The 23470-nt window shown below is 42.9% G+C and overlaps 2 protein-coding genes across 4 annotated transcripts in view; one reads left to right on the top strand and one right to left on the bottom strand.

Annotated features, from left to right (window-relative positions):
• NME7 (NME/NM23 family member 7) overlaps positions 1-11972 on the top strand; it is a 79103-nt gene extending 67131 nt beyond the window's left edge. For all 3 annotated transcript variants that reach the window (XM_082221030.1, XM_082221031.1, XM_082221032.1), the window contains one exon: positions 11696-11972. In XM_082221030.1, coding sequence (XP_082077156.1) covers positions 11696-11728 — 33 coding nt within the window. In that variant the 3' untranslated portion in view covers positions 11729-11972. The remainder of the gene's footprint in view (positions 1-11695) is intronic.
• Positions 11782-23470, bottom strand: part of ATP1B1 (ATPase Na+/K+ transporting subunit beta 1) — a 35856-nt gene continuing 24167 nt past the window's right edge. The window contains exons 3-6 of the mRNA XM_082221053.1: positions 18793-18951; positions 16721-16905; positions 15349-15429; positions 11782-13205 (exon numbers count right to left, since the gene is read on the bottom strand). Of these exons, the coding sequence (XP_082077179.1) occupies positions 12939-13205; positions 15349-15429; positions 16721-16905; positions 18793-18951 (692 nt within the window). The 3' untranslated portion in view covers positions 11782-12938. The remainder of the gene's footprint in view (positions 13206-15348; positions 15430-16720; positions 16906-18792; positions 18952-23470) is intronic.

Raw genomic sequence — 23470 nt, forward strand, 5'->3', positions numbered from 1 at the left:
AGACTTGCTGTGGTGCAACTCTTCAGAGCAAGCAGGAAAGGAACACTCTCAACTGAATGTTCTCGTCGTGGGCATTAGAGTGACATGACCCAGAAATGTAATTAAAAACCCTTTGATGTTCTTTTCCCACCATAATCTCTCTTCCTGTCCCCACTTCAGTTTGGAAAGACAATAAGAAGGAGCGGTTCTGTGTAAACTATATCACATTTCAATATCCTGAGGGCAGTCTCTGGGCCAAACTTGATACAGCAATAGGAGAGAGCTGGTCATGAATCTCCTGCTGTTTTGAGAAGTTCAGTTGCAGTTGTATGTTGCCTGTATGTTTTGCCCTCTGAATAGCAGCTGTAAGAATCCCTGCTGGATCAAACCAAAGGCCCATCCAAGCATCCTCTTCTCCCAGGGACCAACCAAAGGCCCATGGTGAGTCCACAAGCAGCACATGAGCGCAATTGCATTCTCCCCATATAAGGCGCTCTGCCCTGCCCCCAATCCACCCTTTTAGTGATGTCTTAGAGTCACTTCCAAGCACAATCGCCCCTCAATCAGATGTGTGTAAATGGAGAGTTGCCTGTGTTTACTTACATTTATTTAATGGGATTTGTGCACCACTTAATTGTAAAAACAAACAAACTCTCAAGCAGTTTACATAAAATAAACAGAATAAATTAGCAATTTAAATATGTTAATGTCTATGTATATATGCATATTTTAAAAATCATTACTACAATTTACATTTCACAAAAGGCAAGCCAATTAATTGCCCATCCAAATCAATTATTAAATTAGAACCTCATCCCAAACCACACATTTCAGTTCTTAATTGGTTAATTTCCTTCCAGATGAGCCAGACTTGGTTCCAAAATCAATTTCCCTTCCATTAATTATACCAATTCAGTTCAATTACCTCAATTCCAGCCCCCTCCAATTAAATGAATTTCAACAAGAATAGGGTGGGATCACCATTCACTTCAGGTGGTAGAGGCCAGTTGGGATTCTTACTTTGAGGCAGCCTAGGCAATTGTTCATTTGTTCTTTTTAACCTAATTAAGCCAGTAAAAAAAAAAGCTGCCAATTGAACTGATGTACAACACTGTCAATAGAAACCTCAAATGCCCCTGGGTTGGGAAACAGCGTCCCTTCCTTTTCCATTTGGGGGACAATTGTACAGAAAAAGGTACCATTTCCTTTTCAGTACAGTTGTTTCTGGAAATTAAACAAAATAACACCATTACCTTCTCCAGGGGGCATCATTTGACTGACTTAAGTTTAAAAAGAGAGAGCTAAGATCTGTGGCCACCGTGACACATCCTGTTTGTCCAATATTTGATATAATAAACTGGAATGTGATCTCAGGAAACTCTGGAAATGCCAGTGATCCAGCAGGAAATGCACCATTTACTTGGTGGTGAAGGTTGGTGGTGATATTTTATTTATAGATAGAAGGTGCTCCCAGAGAGTAATCAATATAGCAACAGTAAGTTGAGGTATGTTGTAGGACTAGCTCCTGTATACTTTTATTGTAGAAATCTCCTGAGACTGTACTACTTTGGGTTGCTGGTAGGTAAATCCTTTACTATCCACATGACACACAAAAAACGTTGTCTGTTGAAAACTAGCAAGTTGAGGAGAAACATTCTAGCTTCACCTTACTCTTGACAGGAGGGTTTTCTTTGTGCATGGTTTTCTTTTACAAAGAAGAGCATTCAAGCATTGAATCCACCCAACTGCATCCTGAAATGTCACATCCAGGAGACCTGTGGTTCATATTTTATTTTATATTGGCCTCTTATACTTTCCTACGGGAGAGAAATTTTCATTGTCAGTGACTCTCCCTTTGTTGTTTGACCCTGGACTTTAGGCTTCTTCCGCCTTCTGAAAATACCTTCACTAAGCACAGTGAAGTTAATCAATAACCCTCACATGACTGATTTGAGCCAGGAAAGAAAGGAAGGAATTTAAAGAGCTATTGGCTGTCCCATAATTAAGCCCATTTCATTCATAAAAACTGAATTGCTGTTTTTCTCCTGTGTTAGTGGAGCTAAAGCAGTAACACACCTATTGCAAAGTCCTCTTCAGCTTACTGAATAAAGGGCTATAATTATTATATATCAGAATATATTGGTGGCAGAAACATTTTTGAGCAACTTCCTTCTTTGATTTTTTTTAAGGCACATAACTGAACTTTGAATTCAGTGCAGTCACAATTAACCTTGAAAAGTTGTAATTGTGAAGTAGGTTCCAGATACAGTGTCAGCTAATCTTTTTTTTTTTTTAAGTATGCAAAAGTACACCAATACTGAGGTGATGTATGCACACTTTTAAAGATTTTTCTACACATTATGGGGAGTACATATAGGCCAGATGTTGCTAGCCTTCAGGTCCCATCATTTCTCACTGTTGACTATGCTGACTGGGGCTGATGGGAGTTGGAGTCTAGCAACGTCTGGAGAGCTATAGGTCAGCTACCCCGGATAAAGCCACTCTTGAAGGAAACAAATACCATTATATCCATGTGTCTTTAATCAAAAATGTTTCTGTAGATCAGAGTTGGGGAACCTGAAGTCCTCCAGAAGTTGTTGCACTCCAACCCCCATCAGCCCCAGCCAGCATGGCAATAATTGAGAATTGATGGGAGTTGGAGTCTTAACTACATTTGGAGGGCTGCAGGTTCAGTATTGCATTGCATTCAGAACCCTGAGGAAGGCTCAGTGGGGCAAAAGAGCACACCCCAAGCATCACTATCTGGAAATGACCATCCAAGTAGGACCAGAAGCACCACAAAGTGGTGACACCACCCCTCTAACTGGGACAGCTGTTCCAGAAGGATACCATGGTTGATGGTATCGAAAGCTGCTGAGAGGTTGAGGAGGATTAATAGGGACACATTTTCCTTGCCTCTCTCCCAACAGAGGTCATCATACAGGGCAACCAAAGCAATTTCTGTGCCAAAACCGGGCCTAAACCCTGGTTGAAATGGATTTAGAGAATCAGTGCCTGGATCTGGTCTGTGACCACTCGCTCAAAACCTTGTCCAAGAAAAAAAGATTGGCAACTGGCAGGTTATTACATAGATTTTCTGAATCCAGGGAGGGTTTCTTGAGAAGTGATTTTACCATTGCCTCCTTTAAGCAGGCAAAGACCACCCCCTCTCGCAAGGAGGCGTTCATCACCTCCCTGACCCAGCCAGCCATCCCCACTGCTAGTTTTTATCAGCCAAGAGAGACAAGGGTCCAGAGTGCAAGTGGTTGCCCTGAATGATCCAAGCACCTTGTCCACATTCTCGATCCTTAGTAATTGGAACTCATCCAACATAACAGGACTAGTCAGTGCTCTAAACACTTCTCAAGATTCATCTGCTGTAACAGTGGAGTCAAGGTCCTGGCAGATGCAAACAATTCTATCCTCAAAAGGCTTTTCAAACTACCTGGAAAAGTTCTGCTGGATGACACAATGAGGATGCAATGGAGGCAGCAAAATAAGCCACCTTTGCTGCCTTCACTGCAACTAAGGAGGCTCAATGATGAACCCTCGCCAATATTTGACTGCATTTCACTGGCTTTTTCTTCCACCCGCATTTGAGCCGCCTTCCCGCTTGTTTTCTCACTCTTAAGTGCTAGAGTATACCAGGGAGCCAAGCGAGCTTCACAGAGTGGGAGGAGTAATTGTGTCACCTCAGTAAATATGATAAAACGGTACAGTAATAAGAACAATAGTAACCCAAAGTCCCAGTGGTGCTCTTCATAGTTTCGTTTTCCAAACTCTCGGCAAACCCTATAATGCAAACTTTTCTTCCCAAAGAGGGAATGCTCTAATTGGATTGCAAATTTCTCATGTGCTTTTGCAGAGTACCATAGAAAGTCACTGTAAACCAGTAGTCTGTGAGGCTAGATTTCAAGTTCTGTTAGCAGAAAACTAATTAAATGGAAAAGCACTTGGTGTGATTTTTATATGAAATAAAACAACATATAGCAAGATTTCAGTAATCTGGCCCAGTTTCATATGCTGAACTATGCCAATTGGATTCCTATAGCAAGACAGTTCATATAGACACTCCCCCCACACACCAAATTCCCCATCTGCTCCAAACAGCTGTTCCATGCAGCAGATTGGAACCATGAGAAGTTTTCTTTTTCTTTTTCAGGCATATTCCAACAACTGTCATGAATATGTTGCACTCAGGATATGCCACAAGTATGCGTAAAATGAAGGGAGATGCTCCTTGCCATCCTTGAAATAAGCTAGCGCTTTAAAAACTGTTGCTATATCAGCACAGCTGTTGTGACACGGGGACAGATTGTGGTAGAGCCGTGTAGATCCATGCTTGAGATGGTGGTGGGAGGGAGAACAGTGTGTGCTCTTAAATGCATTCCAGGCCAGAAGCTCTGCAGTAGATTTCACTGAGCCACCTTTGAGATGAAGCAGGATTTGGATGAAGTTTGTAGTACGCAGAGATAACTAGGTCTATTTAAGTGCCAACTTACCACTGTGTCAGTGTAACTGCTTGGCAAACCAGTTTGTGTTTTTTTAAAAAATCCTGTCTAATGGAGAGGAAAAAATTGCCAAATATCCTTACTTTAATTAATAATCAATGGAAGTAAAATGCTGGTAATGTTCAGATTACAGGTTCACAAAGTGCTTACATGCACTCCATGGTAAGTAGCCATTTGTTTAATGATTTATTGTATTTTACTCCAAAAGAATCATTGTAGAAGCTCAGACCCCCAGAGTGTGTCTGTGTCAGCTCATTTTCATGTGATCAGTTTTTGTTTTTCAAAATAGCAGGTGGAACCAGTGCTTCCTGAATCATGGTCACCAAAAGGGCAATCATATTTGGGGAATGAAGGATGAGTAGGAAGAGAAATTGTGAAATGAATGTAAATGTGACAAGGAGTGCTGGTGCCACGATTCACTACCTCACTTTGTAGAAATGCAAAATGCTAGTTATTGGAATCTCCCAAAGCAGAGCAGTTTGGCCTCTGCGCTTTGTGTGTGCCAGCACTCCTTGTTCTGTACATTTAGCACACTGTAACAGTTTTCATCAGTGATGTTTGCCAGTGCCCAGGTCCTTTGGAGTCCTTTGCCTGAACCACTGCTCACGCCTTTTCACAGCCTTATAATGTACTTACTTTAGCCAAGTTTGAAGCATGCTCAGTGATGAATGTTGACGTTAAAGGTTCTGAGTGCTGAATGTGACGTTTTTACAGCTCATCTCCTTTGCTTCCTCTGTAGAAACAACTTGTTCTTCTTTGGTACTTGCTTCTGATTTAAAATACGTAATTTGGAATGAAAGTGTGCTTGGTTGCATTCATCATATGAAACAGTGCCAAAGGTGTTGATAAATTTTGCAGCGCGGAGTGGGTGTCCAATTCCAACTCCAGCAATTATGTTTCATCTGCCTATATATGAGAGATGTAAAAGAATTTAACAGCAAGTAAGCCCTCTTCACATCACGCATTTTACCGAATCAACCTTTGGGCAGATATTTAAAGAAAAATAGTAAGCTTTTATCAGTTGAAGGCTGACATCCTATACCCACATACTTGGGAACAGGGGCGGACCTTGGGAATATGGCATCCTGTGTGAGGCCAAAATTTGCTGTCTTCCTTGCCCCTCCCCTCGCACCATCTTCTCAAAGCTGGCTAGTCAAGGCCTTCGGCTTTGGGAAGGAAGTGTAAAGCTTTGGCAGGGTCCTGGAGCAATCCTGTCTCCTTCCCAAAGTTGGGAAAACACTAACTAGGCTTTGGGAAGGAGGCAGGATGATGCCCTCTCTGTTTGGCACCCTATGCAGGGGAGCCAGTTGTGCAGTCCTAAATCGACCTCTGCTGGGAGTAAGAGACCTTGGATTCAATGGGATTTACTTTTGAATGGACCTGTGGTGGGGTGCAGGAGCAAAGGCTGGCTGGCTGACTGTTGTGACAGTGGCTGTTCTGCAGGATATGGAGTGATGCGTGATAAAATGCCTTTGAAATGGAAAGAAGTTTCAGAAATAGATTTGTGATATGAAAAGGGGGAGCAGCGGTTCATTTGGACTCCCCCCACCCAGGTTAAACATTTTCCTGGCCTAGCACAAGCCCTAAGCAACATTTCTGAACCTGCCTCATTTAACTTTCATTGCCATACGGTGAGCTACACATAAATTAATGGAAATTCTGAATATATGTCTCTGCGTTAATGAGAGCTGGCAATCCCCCCCCAAATGAAAGCTGGGATATGATCTTGCTCATTCTATCACTGTTGCTGTACGTAATTTGTTTTCTCATTATAAAATCTGCAATAAAATGCAGAATCGCAAGAATTCAAATTTATTGAAAGATGCAAGTTTAAATTTTCACTGCACTGTGGTTTATTTGCAATAAAAAACTATAAAGTGTGAGAATGTTTAACTATACAATGTATAAAAATGGCTTCAAGCCTACATTTTCTTGACCTAGTATTCAGTTGCAGTGCAATGCTGTAATTGTCTTCTCAGAAGTAAGTTCCATTGAGTTCAGTTGGGCTTCCTTTTAGGTAAGTAGGCATAGGATTACAGCCTAAGGGTTCTGTTACATATTAACTTCTGGGTGACTATCCAGCCAACCTTTTAGCAGTTTGGAATTTAACTCACCTTTTCAGAGGGCCATCATATTTGTAAAACAGGAGAATCAATTATTTAAAGTAGCAGCGTCCTGTTTATCACAGGCTGGTCCTTCGTACCACATTTCCTCTCTTTAAATAATTAAGAACAAGGCAATTGTTTCTCCCTGTCATTTGGTGATGCTGCTGTTGCAATACAGCCATTTACTAGGGGCAAAATCCCACACAAAATTATTTTGCTGTTTAGTGAAGAGGGGCATTTTGAGTGCTGGTGAAGGCAGTAGACATGAAACTTTCCATCTCATTTCATGTTCAAACATACAGCTCGTATGATCTACAGTTTTCATCATACCATCTTTTTGGACCTCACCTTTAAATAATAAAAAGAAAATATCTAGGAAATAGCCTGCAGAAATGCTAAAAGATACACTTCTTACTGATTTCTTCTATTACTTTGGTTCACTGTTTGCTGGTTTATGTGTGCACTCGTTTTTGTTCCTTTGCTTTTTATAGTGTGTGGAGTAATTTTATTGCTTCATGTGGCTTTTTGTCATGTTTTCAATCTTGTTAACTACTTCGTACTTTCAAGTAGAAAAATGCATGTAATATTTAGAATAAATAAAATATGAGTGCAACTGTTCTAACAATGTATGTGCTCGTTAGACAATGTTAATTAATGCAGCAGTTTTGTTTCATAGTATTTCTTCAAGTTGAGTGTGTGGTTAAGGCATGAAAATCATCTTCTTCACAACTTGTCTGAGAGAGAATTGTGGTGGGGTTTTTTTTCACATTCTAAATATCACAGTTTCTTTGTTTTACCCATGCTTTCTTGTACAAGCATTCTGAGGAAACTTTACAAACCAAGCTTGGGCAAAAATGATTATGCATGATTTGTTCTGGAATTATGCAGTCTCCAAAAACCTTTTGTACACTTTACAAATGCATATTAGAATCCTGAGAATCTCACGTCTTCCTTCCTTCCTTCCTTCCTGAAGTAATTTTCTACTTCATGTAGCTGTACAGGTTAAACTTTTACTTAGGATGGCAAATCCCCACTTGGCAATTAATCTCTCTGAGTGACCTTGGCCAGTCACTCTCTCTTAGCCTAACATAACTCACAATGTGGTTGCGAGCATAAAATAGAGGAAAGAGAAATTGTATATGGCGTCCTGAGTTCCTTGGAGGAAATGTGAGATACTAATGTTGAGGTAGCCCTCCAGTAGCTAAAGGGGGTTGGAGTGGCTCCGAACAGGTTCACACTTTTGTACAGAACAGGCATGGTAGACAAAAGGAGTGTGTTGGGTCTCATTTATTTTTAAAGTGGACAGCCCCTTAGGAATTCTAAGACTCTGGAATTACAACTCAATAAAAGTTGGATATATTGTTCTGATTCAGTGCAATAAAAGTGCCAGAATGACCTGCCAGAAATAGCAATTGGTGAATTGCAGGCATATCTGCAGCTGCTACCTCAGAACAGGACTGGCTGGCTTTTTAATAGTGTATTCTGGAGGCTTTTATCTGATAATTTCCTTCCATTTTGGGTCACAGATGACTGGAAATGTACCGTGTCCAATAACTCTCACTTGAATCTTTTTGGAGGATAATGATTTAGTTGTGGAGTAGGAGTCAGACCATTGGCCATCAAGTTCTCTATTCCATAGTTGTATGTATATTTGTGATACCCTCGATAACATGTTTGAAATATCTTTTGATACTTTTAAAGGGTGCAAGCTTAAGAAATGACAAAATCCACCTGTTGTAGAATTGGGGCTTCTGAAATGAAGCATCCCTAGCGTGCCCTCTCCCACAAATCCCCAAAGCCTTAAAAATAAACTAACTCAAAACTTTTGTTGGATTTTTCTCTACATACAGGTTAGTTGAATACTTTACTCCTTCTGTTTGTGTAGGAACTGTAATCTAGAGAAGGCATGTGGGACACATGCTCCCCCTTGCTGTAGACCCTGTCATCTCCAGGGTCTGCAGCTCAGGAAAGTGGGCCTCCACATCACCATGACCGCCATGGTTTCCCAGCTTTCAGGATATTCCCTCATTGCCCTTTACAACTCAGTGGATGGGGGAGACTGGTGCAAGTTTGAAGTACAGTCCCTAATAGAGCAATCCAGGATGTTTCATTCCTGCATGTAGAGGAAGGAGCACCTAGCACTGAAGAAATTGACTGGGTGGTAGGAGCAGCAATGGCTAGGTAGATGGATGGTGCAGATTTGGCTGGGCTGAGAGTAGCTGCCATCAGTTGCTGGATTTGTGGGCAGGATGGACCTGTGGGAATTCATACAGTTTGAAGAAGTGTAATCATCCTTGGTGGAATAGTGCTGTAATCCTGCCTTAAATTCCTCTGAGGCAGGAGTAGGGAAAGATTTTTTTAGCCAGAGGGGTCACCTTCTCTTTTAGACACACTTCCAAGGTAAACATTTCAGAGGTGGGTGGGGCCACATGCAAAAGGGGGCGGAGCAATGGTTGTGGCTCTTACCTTTGTATATAGACTATGTTAAAAGTCAGGAGGTTCAGCTCTCCATCCTTCATCCAGGCAAGCATTTGAGGAGAGTGCAGAACAGGAATGGTGAATGATGTGACCTGGAGAGAGATGTGGCTTGTGGAGATTCCTGAGGGCCAAAGAGAGATGGTCTCATTTGGCCCCTTGGTCTTGAAGTGCCTCATGCCTGTGCTGAGGCATGAAAGAGCATCACTTATCGAATATGCACCTGATAGCAGAATTCAGGTTGTGGCAAGGATTCCTGCTTTACTTTTCAAAGGTGTTGAAAGACACCTTTGTAGACACCTTTGCCGTTGTAGACAGCGCCCAGTATCTGTCCTCCATTTCTGTTTTAACAGTTTTATTATTTGGGGGATTCAGCCCTGAAATTTTCCCAACTAGGTTTCAGTATTATTTCCTAGCAGTTACGGGATTAACCACAGCCTTTAGTGCAACACTGTTTCCACTTCTCTGAAGTGTTTGCTTTGCTTTGAGTCTTGCATCTGACCTCTCACTGCTTTTAGGGCACACACTGTTCAGGAGATAATTGTACGCACCAGTGGTACGGTTAGGACTTTTGTAACAGGTTTTATTATGGGTTGCACAACTATGTAAACTTCCCGGATGACTGGAGGGTAGCAAGTATGAAAATGACGCTCGTTCCTATGCTGCAGGGCAACTTTGTGTTCTCCAAGGTGAGATGATGAGCGATAAAAGCAAAGCCATTAATTCTCTCTTAGATACGGGAACAGGAAAGAGTTAGTTTGCGTGGAAGGTTTTGGAGGAAACAGGGTATAAATTTCTGTGCCAAGGGGGTTGTGTCATGTGGGATTCCCAGAGATCAGCTCCCTTGGTTACAATACTAGCTTCTGGTATCCAGTCCTTTAAAATAATTGTCAGTCTAGGTCAGGGGTCAGCAACCCGCGGCTCCGGAGCCGCATGTGGCTCTTTTACACCTTTGCCGTGGCTCCGGGGCGGGTACTAGCGAGGGGAGGAGGCGCACTGTGTGCCCCGACACTCCCCACTGTGGTGGGTGCTGTACTGGCTGTGACGTCGCATGGGGGCGGTGTGTGCGTTAGTCACGCACCGTCCCAACGTCACCTTCCCGCCCGCTGTCAGATCGCGGCTCCGGAAATATATTTGTTTTAAATGTCGCAATGGTTTTGCGGCTCCCAGTTTTTTTTTCTTCGGAAATGGGTCCAAGTGGCTCTTTTTGTCTTAAAGGTTGCAGACCCCTGGTCTAGGTCTTCCTTTTGCTTTTTACCTTAGTAGGAACAGGAGCTCAGCACCAGAGCCAGCAGTTACGACTGGGAGACTGGTTTATCAGCTCACCACTTTCTAGTTCTTTGGAAATTACCTGTGAGAGTCCACACCTGAAAAGGATTGGTAAAACTGTATTAAGTAAATGGTACTTACTTCTTTCACTAAGAAAGAGACCATAAACCAGCTGTTTCAAGAGTTGTATCCATGTGTCTTACTTCAGAGGACAGGCCTTTTGGTTGAAGGGCTTGCTGATGCAAGTCCATTTTAAAGATAAGGAATCATAAAAAGGGATTGCAGGGGCCTTGAATTGCCCATCAGTATTTAACCACCTGCAGAGAAAGCCCACGGGAATCCTGGTCAGTGTTCCCCACTGCATTGTGCTACTATTTAAATTAAGCGTAATTATGTCTAAATTTTTATCTGTACACACCTTATGCGTTTTTTGCATAACCTTTATCCTCCCTTTTTGGTGAGGTGTAAATGGCCACCCTAGCTCACTTTGTTCCATTCTTTGTTTAAGCATGGACTTTAACAAAATTGATTGAATAACATCCATTAATGGCTGCTTACAATGAATGGCACATCTAGTGTTTCAAAATGGGGTGGGAACTGTTGTAATGTACGAAGAGACACTTGCAATGCTGAACTCAGAAGAATCCAGAGTTCCCCTGCTCCAGATCAAGCCCATTGCAAATCAGAAGCCCAGTATTGGTACAGTCTCTGCTTTAGAATGGGCTTCCTGCCAGCTCACTCTTCCTGGTGCCTCCCTTCCTTTTGCAAGCAATTTTATCATTGGAAAGGATTTGGGAGCGGGGAGAGATGGCTAACAGTGGAGGGCATTGTAGGTCCCAACCTTCAGCATGCTTAGAAAGTCTTATCCCTCTTCATTCCTGAGCATGCCGAGGAACAGCTATGCTTTCAAGCGATTTTCTAGTCCTTCACATTTGCCAGTCACTGGTGCCTTTCCCTGCCACACTCTGCAGAGGCAAATTTGGGAAGGGGAGGGAGCGGCAGGAGATGCTAGTAGGAAGTTCCCAAAGGTAAGCCCATTTTGTGGACTTAGAGAACAATCAGTTAGCATGTGCTAGTTTGGCTCCTTTGGGGACACCAATCTAATTTTGTGACACACGAGAAGGAATTTGCTCATTTCCTGCTAACAAATATCTTCCTACACTCTGCAATGGAGGCAAAGCACTAACCTCCTCCAACCAGAACATGTCGTTTATGGCCACAGGCCATATTTTAGCCGGTTTCGAAACAGTGTGCATGAAATGCAAAGAACGTTTTTAGCTGGTTATTCAGGTTACAGTTTCGACTACAGCTTTGTAAATAACTCATGGTCTGCAATAAGTTTGTTTCTCTTCATAGGTCCAGTATTTTTTCAACATCTTGGACAGCTAACTAGAGACGGCAGAATTATGGGGCTTACAAAAAACAAGCCACAGGACGGAAGATGTGTGTTTATTCATTTATTGACCAATGTTTTAACCTGACTGAAATACAAGATCAACAAGAGCACTGTATTTTCCTGGCTATTACATATGTTAGAACATAGAGGTTTGCACTTTAGACAACATTTAACACCAGTTGATGGGGGTAACTGCATTGCTTTTCATAAAGTTCAAAATAAAGATTTATTTTCAAACATGTGGCTTTGGTTTATTTTTATACATTACACTTTTTTTCTTGCAGAAAAAAAATAAAATTGTACAACTGCATAAATATAAAATTCTTCCACCATGGAAATGGTTAAAACATTCAATAAAGACAGCACCACTGCATATGATGCCTCTAGCAGGAAAAGAAAATATACAAAGCAAAATAATTATTCCTGTCACTGATGAGAGTGATAGGCTGACTCAGATTTCTCACACAACTTCAGAAAGGGTGCGGGGAGAGGGGGAGTAGAGAGAGAGAGATAGAAAGACAACATCCGCTATAAAGCACAATACATAATCACCTACGCTCCTTAGCGTTGCTTCAAAGTCAAGGTAATTTCCCCTGCCACCACACTAAATAAAGTCCTAAGGCTACAGGGAGGAAGGGGGGGGAGGCTCTATGGAGTGCTGCTGAATAATCTCACAAGTGGGCCTTTACCATTTTAAAAATGAACAAAAATATAATAATTAAAAGTACCATGCCAGTTTTAGTCCCACTGAGTATTTACACCTTGGACAGCAAATATTTGCTCACAGAAAGTAGAAAACAGGTACAATAATACATGGCTTGAAAAATGATCGGAGTAATGCACCTATAGTACTGTACACTAAATAAAACTCACAAGGCAGCAATATTTAGGGGGCAGAAACACTGCTTACTACAAGTCAGTTATGGAATAATAATTTACAGTAGAAATGGGCATGTCCCAAGGCTCAATTCTGTGTTTGTTTTGTTTTTCTCATTTACAGTAGAATAAATATCTTTGTTGCTATTGCTACACTTTTAAGTTTACATTCTAACCTAGTTAAATGCAGAAAGCTAGTGTAAAGCATATAGATTACGTGTAGGTCCCATACGTATGACAGTTTTGTTCAAGACTAGTAGGTTTTTGTCTTTTTTATACTTTTTTAAATGGCTAAGAGGAGAGAGAAGAAAGAAACTGTGCTTGCGATCAGCTGCTTTTTATGTCAAATTTCAAATCAAAACGTCCCTGGAAACGATCCTTGTCACTGTAGTGGATGTTCTGACCATAGACCTTGCACTCGACACGCACTTCCGTATCAGACGTCAGGTTGGTGAACTGCACGGCCACAAGGGGCTGCTGGTACTTGGGCTGGAGGAGCTTGCCGTAATACGGATAGTACTGAAGAGGAAAGCCGCCATAGCCACCCATGCCGTAATATTCCACGGTGCCAATTCTGTCAATGTCTTCCTCTTTCTGAAGGAATGAAAGGGAGAAGTCACTTGCAAATTCCGCATTCTGCATGCTCTGCGTACCATATTTTTATTGTTCACTATTTGGTCATGACTTAAAGCTCACATTGTGAAAAACAGACTGTCCCACTGAAAAGTCACTTGAGTTTTCTATGTACCTTTCCAACACATTCGAGTGATTACAACTGTGGAATGAGTGAAGGCTAATGTCTCCTTAGATGGATTGCCTTGGCCTCACTTGCAGCATGCCAGAAGATCCAGCGATGGCCACTTCCACAGTGATGGAAGAACAGCTCCCCATGTCATGAGGAATGCATGAAGGAATGGACAAGTGGGGGTCACTGCCACTGTCCTTAATCCAAACTTTCTTGCATTCTGGAAAGTCCACACACTGACAACTGTGCAACTGGGAATCCTGTCTTTCCAGGGTTTCCAGTTGTAGAAAAGCAAGCCTTCCTTGTGTACACAAACATTCAGCTGAACACACCAGAGAGGACCATGTTGCGTTTCTGCTCCTTAAGAGATTCTGAGAAACACCTGGTTGGCCACTGAAGGAAATAAAATAGCCTGGACTAGACTGTCCAATCCAACAGTGCTCTTCTGTGTTCAGCATTCCATCCCTTTCAAAATGTGCTAATAGCCCTATTCAGGAATTATAATGGTGTGTTAATTAAATACTTGAGGGGTGGGCTGCAGTGATGAGCGCACCAGCTCCACCCTCTCAGTTCTTTGTTCCACTGCACAAGTTGGAGGACAATCTGAAGCAGGAAGCCTCTTGTTCTTGTAGAAGCCCCACACGTTTCAGAACACTGATTTCCCAGGGTTATAAAAAGCAGGTGGGGCCCCTACAAGTACTTGTTGGAGGCAGTAGCTCTCCCAACTCATGCAAAGTGACAAGAACAACAAAATAGAGCTAGCACACATGTTCCCACAGCCCCACTCCCCATTCTCAGCATTTACATAACATGCCATCTCAAGATCTCGCAGCTCGTACACAAGTGTGGCAACTGGAATCAAGTCGTGAGGTTGGGTTAGGCATTTTCAGGGTGAGGTTTGTTACTGCCTTTTACCCAGCACACGCTCTTTTTCTACACGGACCCATTCTGCATTTCTTTCTCTGCCCCTCTCCCTGCATCCCTCTCTTCTTTTCCACATGCTGGAAAGGGACAGTGTTTAGTGATCTCACTCCAACTCCTGTTGGGCAGGGAAGAGGAGGAGAGATTTTGACTTGGTTTGGCTTCAACTGAAGGACATTCTCTCATGACAGGAGCTGTCGACACTTCTGGTATCAGGTCTCGGCTCCTAACGGAAAAACAAAGGGCTGGGTTCTCTCCGTTGGGTGTTGTTTGAGTCTCTACTTTTAGAAAAAGCAACAGCTGTTTTATCTTGGTATTGAGTGATACTGCTTTGCTTGGGCAGACAGTGAATCACTGAAAGCAAGTAAGAGGAGAGATGGCAAGGGAGTCAATTTAAAAGCTAACATGCATGCAGACAACATATAGGAGAGCAAACATAGGAAGGTGCCTTACACCAGGTCAAGTAATTGCTCAGCCTAGTTCAGTATTGCTGGCCCTGATTGGCCCTGACTGTCCAGGATTTCAGGTCTGTTTAGGTTCCCAGCTTCACATGGAGATGTCACGTGGGACCTTTTGAACACAAAGCTCTAGCACTGAGCAAGCACCTTTCTCTATCAGCAAAGTACTCCTGCTCAGCAACCTGCATTCATTTCACTGTTGGACTTGACCAGGGTTTCCTGCCATGATGAATGCTTGTTACACAAATGCTAGGTATTTCAGATTTTCAGAGCTAGGGTGTCACTACAGAGAAGGGCCTCTAGTTGCCACCTGCCTCACCTCTGATGGTGGCAGTAGTCTCCAAGGGAGATCATAATGTATAGTTACGTGGATATTGAGGCAGCAATCTTGCAGGTCTCCCAGGCCCAAGCCGTATACGGGTTTCAAAAGCATCACTGTGAATGAGGTGCCCAGATGTAGGGCAGAAGCCAATGTAGCTGCTCAAGGACTGGTGAGATAGGATCCCAATTTAGAGGCAAGCAGTTGTATATTTGAACTAACTGCAGTCTCTGGACAGTCTTCAAGGGCAGCCCCATCTACAACAAATTACGGTAAGAACTTGAACTATTTTACCTTAGGAGCGCAGTGAACAGGAATGATATAAGGGTTGAATCTTGCCTTCACCTCAGGTGGGATGGAGTCATTGAGTGGAGGCTAAGAGGAAAACAAGCACATTACAAATGGTTTAAACCGACTTCAAAATCCTTGCTAAAAGACAAACTCCTTTCTCCAATAAGTGTATTTGCCAAATATACCCTCCAGAAGCCAATTAAGATGGTCAAGTGCCTATCAGTTTGGAAGTGAAATGGAGCAAACTAAAATTAAAATAGGAGCCCTACAGTTTGTAAATTAAAAGAAAACAAGTCTGCAGAACCTGCATAGACAGGAAAAAAATCAGAGAAACCCACCTCACAGGGCTGTTGTGAGGATAAAATGGGGGGGGGGTGAGACTCATGCACACCACCTCAAAATCCTTAGAAGAAAAGGTGGTAACTAAAATAATTAAAGCATATTTCCCCCACTTGTGCTTTTCTAATCCGGAAACTACTTTAAAACTAACAAAGGCTTTTATTTATTCAAGCTCTTCTTTGCCATATAGGGGAAGGCTAGTAGATTTGTGAGGAAGAGCTGGGTCCACAGTCTCCAATCAGCCAACGTAAGCATGATTTTCCATCAGCGGACACATAAGCTCCAAATACTGCTCACAGACCCGGAGTGAAGCAAATGAAAAAATATCCAGAAAAAGTTTGAGAATCCTCTTAATTGCTACGTGGCTGGTCTAGTAAGCAGCCCTCCTCACCGCCACTTGCCAGTGGAACATAAGTTTGGTCTCCTGGCAAAAAAGCATATGATCAGTATTTTAAAAGCCAGCAGGGCCTCAAGTCTAGTGGTCATCCCATTGTGTGACAAGAAGATGAACAGTGTTTCCACTGGTAAGAAGAGTCCAAGCAGCCACCAGGTGTTTATTTGAGATCAGTGGCAGAGACAAAAAAATGGAAAGTAGCGTATTTTTCTGAGGTTTTCCGACTCAAAAATCGTGTCCAAAAACTGGGGTAGTCCAATACATGGAAAGTGGCATGGGGGTGAGAAGTGGGGCCCCGCCAGCCAGCCAGTTGGCAGGAGCGCAACTTCCCCCAATGCCGCAGCAAGCTGAAAACAATCTAGGGAGTGTTTCCTGCCCGCAGCTGCATGGGGGGAGAAGCTCAACAACTTTGGGCCATCTCCCCTCATTTTCTTAAAATGGAGTCCCCAAAAATAAGGGGGGGTTCCTTATACATGGGGGCATCTTATTGACAGAACAATACCGTAGATATAAGCAATCTTGTAGAAGATAAGACAATCAAAGACTCCCCCCAGCACCCTCCCTTTTCCTATGTGGTTGTGTTACCAATTCCCACCTTTTTCCTCACCCCCTTCCTTTAAAAACAGGCCTAGCAGCACTTGCCTTTGGTATGAAACCCATAATCCTGTTGAGTTTGATGAGGACACATGGTTTGCCGTCTTTGTAACCAAAGCTGGGGTCATTTATCCCAGAGCAGTTGTCCAGCCAGGAGCGAAGGAACCTGCAAGATGGCTTCTTGCCCAGGCTGGGGTCAATAGGAGCTTCGCCTTTGTGGGTGGAGGGTTCAGCTGGAGGTGGGGAGTGGGGGAGAAAAAGAAAAACCTTGCTTATATGCATTTTGGTCAGCTTGCCACAATCCTCAGTCATCTCAGGGATATTAAACCTTAAAGGCTCTAACTAAAAGTGTCTAATGGTGAATCCTACACCTGCTTCATATTATGAGGCAGTGTAATAGTTTTGCATGGGAAGCATCCACCTAGCCTTAAGGAAAACTTCTGATAATGAAAAATTGAATATTTCCCAACGTGCACTTATTTTTCCTGCTTTAATTTAATTGCTTGCAGCTGCCGGGTACCAAAACACACAGCCTGCAGACATGTACACCAAGTCTCTCTATGACATGTGCAGTATTGATCATGCCATTTTCCTAGAGCATGGTGTGTTTAAAAAGGACTGCACGCACGAGCTAACTGCTTGGGGATCACAGGAGCTCTGTCTCATTTCAGAGAGGCCTGTCACATGTCTACCAGATCCTACAGAGAACAGGGCTCCTTTGCCCTTAATAGTTATTCTATGAAGGTCACAAGACATGCGGCTTCATCACCAACATGGGCTGTTGTGTTAATCCTACAGTACCTTCCAGATGTTCACTGGAGACTTTGGCTCCATACACGATATACCTTGATATTAAAAACAAATAAGTTTCCCTTGCAGAATTCTAGGTGCTGTGGCTTACGCCTCACATAGAGTTACAATTCCCAGCAACCCTTAAGAAAGCACAGTGCCCCAAATCCCTTGGGGGGGGGGAAATGTCCCTTACAGATATATTGTGTACACAGCCTAGGGGTTTACCAGCGCCATCAAGCTAAGGTGGTGCAGCAAACAAAATTACTGTCCCAAAACACTACCATGGAAGAACTTCTCTAGTTTTAAAACTGAAAGAGGTTTACTTTAGGTGCACAATTCTCAACTGATGGAGCTGGTTTGCCTGAGCAGGCACCAAGTGGACAAGGTAATAGCTCGTCCCTAACCCCTCTCAGGCAAGCTTTATGCTAGCAAGTCTTGTTGTGCAAGCAGGCAGAGTGCTGACTCAGCCCTCTCAGATGAGCAAAGTGTGGACAGTTCTGTGGTACGCAGACCCACCATCTCTTATAAAATGGCCATGTTCTGGCAACCAGACAAGATCTGGGATCTGGGTTGCCACCAGAAAGGATGGAAAGCTCTGGGGTAAGCAATTCCCAGAAAAGGAGCAGTGGGCAAGAAGGGGAAGACCTATCTTTTCCCTCGTACCCACCAATTTTGCCCTGCAGTTGCCTCCCCTCAGTTGTTCCCCTCTGAACTGTGGCAAACATGCCTGGACCCCTGACTAGGGGTGGGGGTCCCCAAACCTACTAAGTATTTGGATCCCTCAATCCAAAACACAGTGAGCATTGCTAGCTAGGTGGTCTCCTTTGCTTCTTACAGCCTGGTCTTTTCAGTTGCTGTGTTGGCAAATATATAATGAATCTATAGCAAAACTGCAGGGTTCTGGTGTCTCCATCCAACCCAAAACATTACAGATCAGTGCTATCGTACCAACCACCACCAGGGACTAAGGAAATCCAGTGTATTTGCTGAGGTTATTTCAAGCCACATTGTCTTCAGCGGAGCCAGGATTACTGAAGCATGAGGAGATAGTTACAGTTTGTTGCTGGGGTCGTAATAATAATAATTTTATTATTTATACCCCACCCACTTGGCTGGGTTTCCCCAGCCACTCTGGGCGGCTCACAGGACATATGGTGGACAGGGAATCAACTGAGTTATTTGCTTAAATAAAAGGGAGTTCCCTTTTTCGGAGTCTGACTGGAAAAGTTACTGGCAAGGGTTGCTAGGCACCAGCAGCACTTTAGATGGTCCAGACTAAAAGCAAATACATTAGAAACAAAAGTTATGTGCAAATAAAATCTACTCACTGGCACAAGACTCAAGCTCAAAATCTGCATCTTGCTCCTGATTAAACTCATAAGCCTTCAGAAATGTATCCATGAGCTTCGTGTACTTCTCATATGTGTTTTTATCATTGGGGTTGAAGGAAATCTCCATTTTAAATACCTGGGGAATAGCTGTCAGTCCTGAAAAGGGAAAAGAAGAAATCATGTAACACAGAGACACACAGACCAAAGACAACTGATCTGTATCGTATTGTGCTTGCCCCACCATGAAAAGGATCATATCCAAACTTTCCTTATGCAGAAATAAACCAGAATAATTTTGGAACATGTATAGGTGCAGAATATGAAATGCTGAAACTGTCACCTTCCTCACCCACCAAAACAAAGAGAGCAGACTTTGGTGCTTACTGGCACAAGGCTTTTATTTTAGCTCTATTTGTTTGGAAGTAAAATACTTCATGAGCTTGAAAAATCTACAAGCTCTTTAAATTCAGAAATACCTTGTTCTGAAATTCTAAACTTAAGAACTACCTTTAAACAAATTTAAAAGTACAATTTTATTCTCTCCACGTCTCTGCAGAATTTAAAGGTTCATCAAATCGAGAGGCTCATCGAACTCCCTCCTCACATGGCACTAGAGAGTTGCAGCATTTTCCTGGAGTGCACAGAGGACTGTGCATTGGCTATGTGTATAGTCCGAGTAACATAAAAAATCCCAGGGTGATTCTGACCAGGGGCTCACGTTCCTGAGTCAGATTGCACAATCCACAAAGCGCATCAGGGACTCCCTAAGTTTCTGGTTTCCTCTATGGCCTCAGCTGTCCCCAGAATTTCAATGCACAGCCTGAAATTCGGCAGGCTCCATCCACTCTTCATCCACTTAAGTGAAAAGAAAGAAAACAAACAAACCCTTATAAGCAGCTTTTTGATTCCCCATTACACTCACCAAGGGCAAAGCAGCTTCAGGTTTAACAGATCAGATTTGGACCCGAATAAGAAATTGAATCAAAATGACACAGAGTTGCCCTGAAACAGATGAAGCTGCTTACAGAAATAATGCAATTCTTGTTGTCACTTCACATGCCTAACGCAAAGGGGCGCCTTTCTCAAAAGCCCAAATGTCCATATACAGTCCATATAAGAGCTTCAGATGTAGGATTTCACCTAGGGAGACCCTACCCACATTAGAGCGCTCCTTTATTGTAGATCATTCCAGAGATCCTACAGGTGTGACGATATGCCTGAGTTAGCATGAAGGGCATCAGATTTCCTTCACAAGCAGCTGGTTTTTCAAAAGATGGGGAAATGGAGACTCAGGCTGGATCTAGACACATCAGGAAGCGTTTCAGTTAAACGCACTGTAAACTTTGTATGAGAAATCAGGCTGGCAAAAACGGAACTCCACAGCGCCAGCTGGTGTCACAGTGTTAAAATGCATAAACAACACATATGAAGTGTTCTTTCTTTGCCAATGTAGCTGAGTCTCCAGTCTCTTTTCCATTTATTTCACTGAAGGGGTTTCTGGGAAGGGAAGCTGTCACTTGTTTTTGCGGCACCCACAAGTCACGTCAGCCACACATTTGCCATGGCCCAGACAAGTCAGTTTTGAGTAAAGCCTGACGGTCGATCCTTGTTATGTTGCACAGCTTACGAGCCGAAGGACAAAAGGTATATTTACAGGTCTGTGAAATCCTAGGAGGGGAAACTGCACCCGCATTGCTCCACCATGTCAAGTACCCAAATGGGAAGGGATTCAGGTGCACTGACTCCTTACTAGATCAAAGGCAGCAGCTCTGTCCAGGCATTCATTAACCATGGCAGATAATGAAAGTGCTGTGAAGGGAGGCAGGATACACTTCTGACTTACACAGATTTGAATGAACCCCCCTCTGGCCCCACCCTAGAACATCCTTTATTAGCTAAGATCACTGAACACACAAGATGCAGTGATGGCCACTGACTTACATGACTTCAAAAGGAGATCACATTTATGCATGATAAAGCTATCAGTGGCTACTTGTCATCATAGCCATATTCTAGCTCCTGGTTGGCTACACATTACACCAGCCTTCCCCCACATGGTGCCTCCCAGATGTTTTGGACGATGACTCCCACCATCCCTGATTTTTGACCATGCTGGTTGGGGTTGATTGATCCCTGTGCTCTTGCACTGACCATCACATCAGGAGGTCCATTCTGTATGATGTAAGAATTTGAACTTTGGTGTGGAGGCACCCATCTTTAGGGATTTTATCCCGACCCCCTGTGCATTACACATCAGACTAGTGTTGCCTCTATTGTCTTTTCAGCACCTGTCAAAGACCTTTCTCTTTCAGCATACTTTAGTGGAGGTTTTTATCTCAGTCTTGCTCTGCATTGGACTTGAAACTGTATTTATGTATGTTTTGTTGCTTATGTTGAATTGCTTCTGGATGCTTCATGGGAAGCGATTCATCAATGAGGAAATATTATTTATTTCTCAACACATGAATTTAGGCATCTTAGGAACAGTTTGCATAAACTGCATTTAGCTTGCATGAAAATGCCCAATCCAGTTGGGCCCTTGCCTGTGCCACTCAGCACAACAAAGGTGAGAAAGGGTCAAGGGAGAATTACAAAAAGTGACAGTAGTTGGAATGCAAAATATTCAGCTATCATGCCACTCCACACTCATTTCATTGAACTAACCCTGCATCTGCTTTGTGGGTCAGATTGGGGTGGGGCCAGATTAGGAGCAGCAAAAACTGAACACAATAAAAATATGTTCTTATTTTAGAATAAGTTCTGTTTCTTTTTTTGGGGGGGGGGTAGAGGCAAGAAGGGAGGGAATGGAAGATGATATTTGCAAGGGACAGATACATGTCACCATCCCATACAAATGAATGCATTCCACATGTTCGTTCTCCCATAAGGTTCAGGTGGAGTTTTAATTGAATTACCCAATGCTTGCTTGATATCGATGCTGAAAGTAATGGGAGATGAAGTTCATGCTGCTTCGCTGACGGCCACACGCTGAGTTTGCTATGGCACAAGCTCCATTTCCCTTTGGCACATCCAACTAAGAGCCGGCAGCCAAGACCTTTTCCAGACACTGCCATTATATAGTAGTTGTTTCTATAACCAAGCTGGGCTCTCAGTTCTCTTTCTGCTATGTTTCTTTCTCTCCAACCCCAGAATTCAGCAGGTTCAACAAAATAATTGGAGGGATTTAATGTAATAGGAGGGACGTGGGTGGCGCTGTGGGTTAAACCACAGAGCCTAGGACTTGCCAATCAGAAGGTCGGCGGTTCGAATCCCCGCAACGGGGTGAGCTCTTGTTGCTCGGTCCCTGCTCCTGCCCACCTAGCAGTTCAAAAGCACGTCAAAGTGCAAGTAGATAAATAGGTACCGTTCCGGCGGGAAGGTAAACGGCGTTTCCGTGCGTTGCTCTGGTTCACCAGAAGTGGCTTAGTCATGCTGGCCACATGACCTGGAAGCTATACGCCGGTTCCCTCGGCCAATAAAGCGAGATGAGTGCTGCAACCCCAGAGTCGGTCACGAATGGACCTAATGGTCAGGGGTCCCTTTACCTTTAATGTAATAGGGCCTGAAACACATACAAAGTTTTATCCTTGTCCTCAGGTCCTGTTTGTGAGCTCCGCTTTACAGCATCTAGTTGTCTACTTAGGATGCTGTACTAGATGATGAGCTACTGGCCTGATCTAGCATGCTTTTCTTATGTTCTTATCCTGTGAGAGATTTCTAGGTAGGGGAATAAGTCATACAATCTGGGGTGACCCAAAAATGGTTTTGTGGACTGTTAAGGGTACTGCTGTTTTACAACCAAGTTCTTCCTGCTCAGACAGACTGTTCTGCAGTGGCCCGGTTTGTGCAACATGGTAAACCATAGTTAAATACTTTACCATAAAAGCAGATTTCACTCCTCATCTGAGATGGGCGAGAACAACAGGGGATAGTATTTTGTTCAAAGAAACCGCCACAACTGGTAAGTCAAAAAAGAAACCCTGACTTCATTTCGTGGCTTGTTGGGAGAGAAGCAACCCATGATCTGGATGCAATGCTAAATCAGGGGGTCATAGCTTCGGGAGTCATCTGTGCATTCATTTTTGTTTAAAAAAACACACACATTAAAAATCAATATGGAAGAATAACTGAGTCATGAAACAACAGTCAAGTTAAACAATATGCAGGTAGCAAATGGTAGTTTAAAGTTGTAGTTCTAAAAAAGAAAGATATAATTTGCTTTGCAGAGCTCTTTTATTTGCCAGCATTGGGATTTCTTAGTTAGAATCATACAGCTTTCACATAAACCCAGCACACATTTTCCTCTCAGTTAGCATTTTAGATCCCCAAACTGCCCCCCCCAACCATAGACCACTTGAAAATGGCTCATTTTTCTGTTGTAGAAATTTTAGTGCACTACGCTAGTTGCTATATGATTTCTAGTTGCATTATGGTTTCACTGTAGTTTATTGCATTACAATCTGAATTTCACAGAATTAAAAATACAACAAAATACAATATAAGTAGTAAAAAAAAAATCAATATTATTATTAAGAATGTTTAAAATGGACATGCTGCAGACCACCTGGATGAAGCTCATGAGTTTGGAAACCCCTGCCCTAGGCCTTATACATGTGTAGATCTGTATTCACTTTGGGATATTGTGGGTGACGAATCAAAAGTTTAAAATTCTATG

Source organism: Podarcis vaucheri, assembly GCF_965113315.1.
Source record: "Podarcis vaucheri genome assembly, chromosome: 4".
Lineage (NCBI taxonomy): Eukaryota > Metazoa > Chordata > Lepidosauria > Squamata > Lacertidae > Podarcis > Podarcis vaucheri.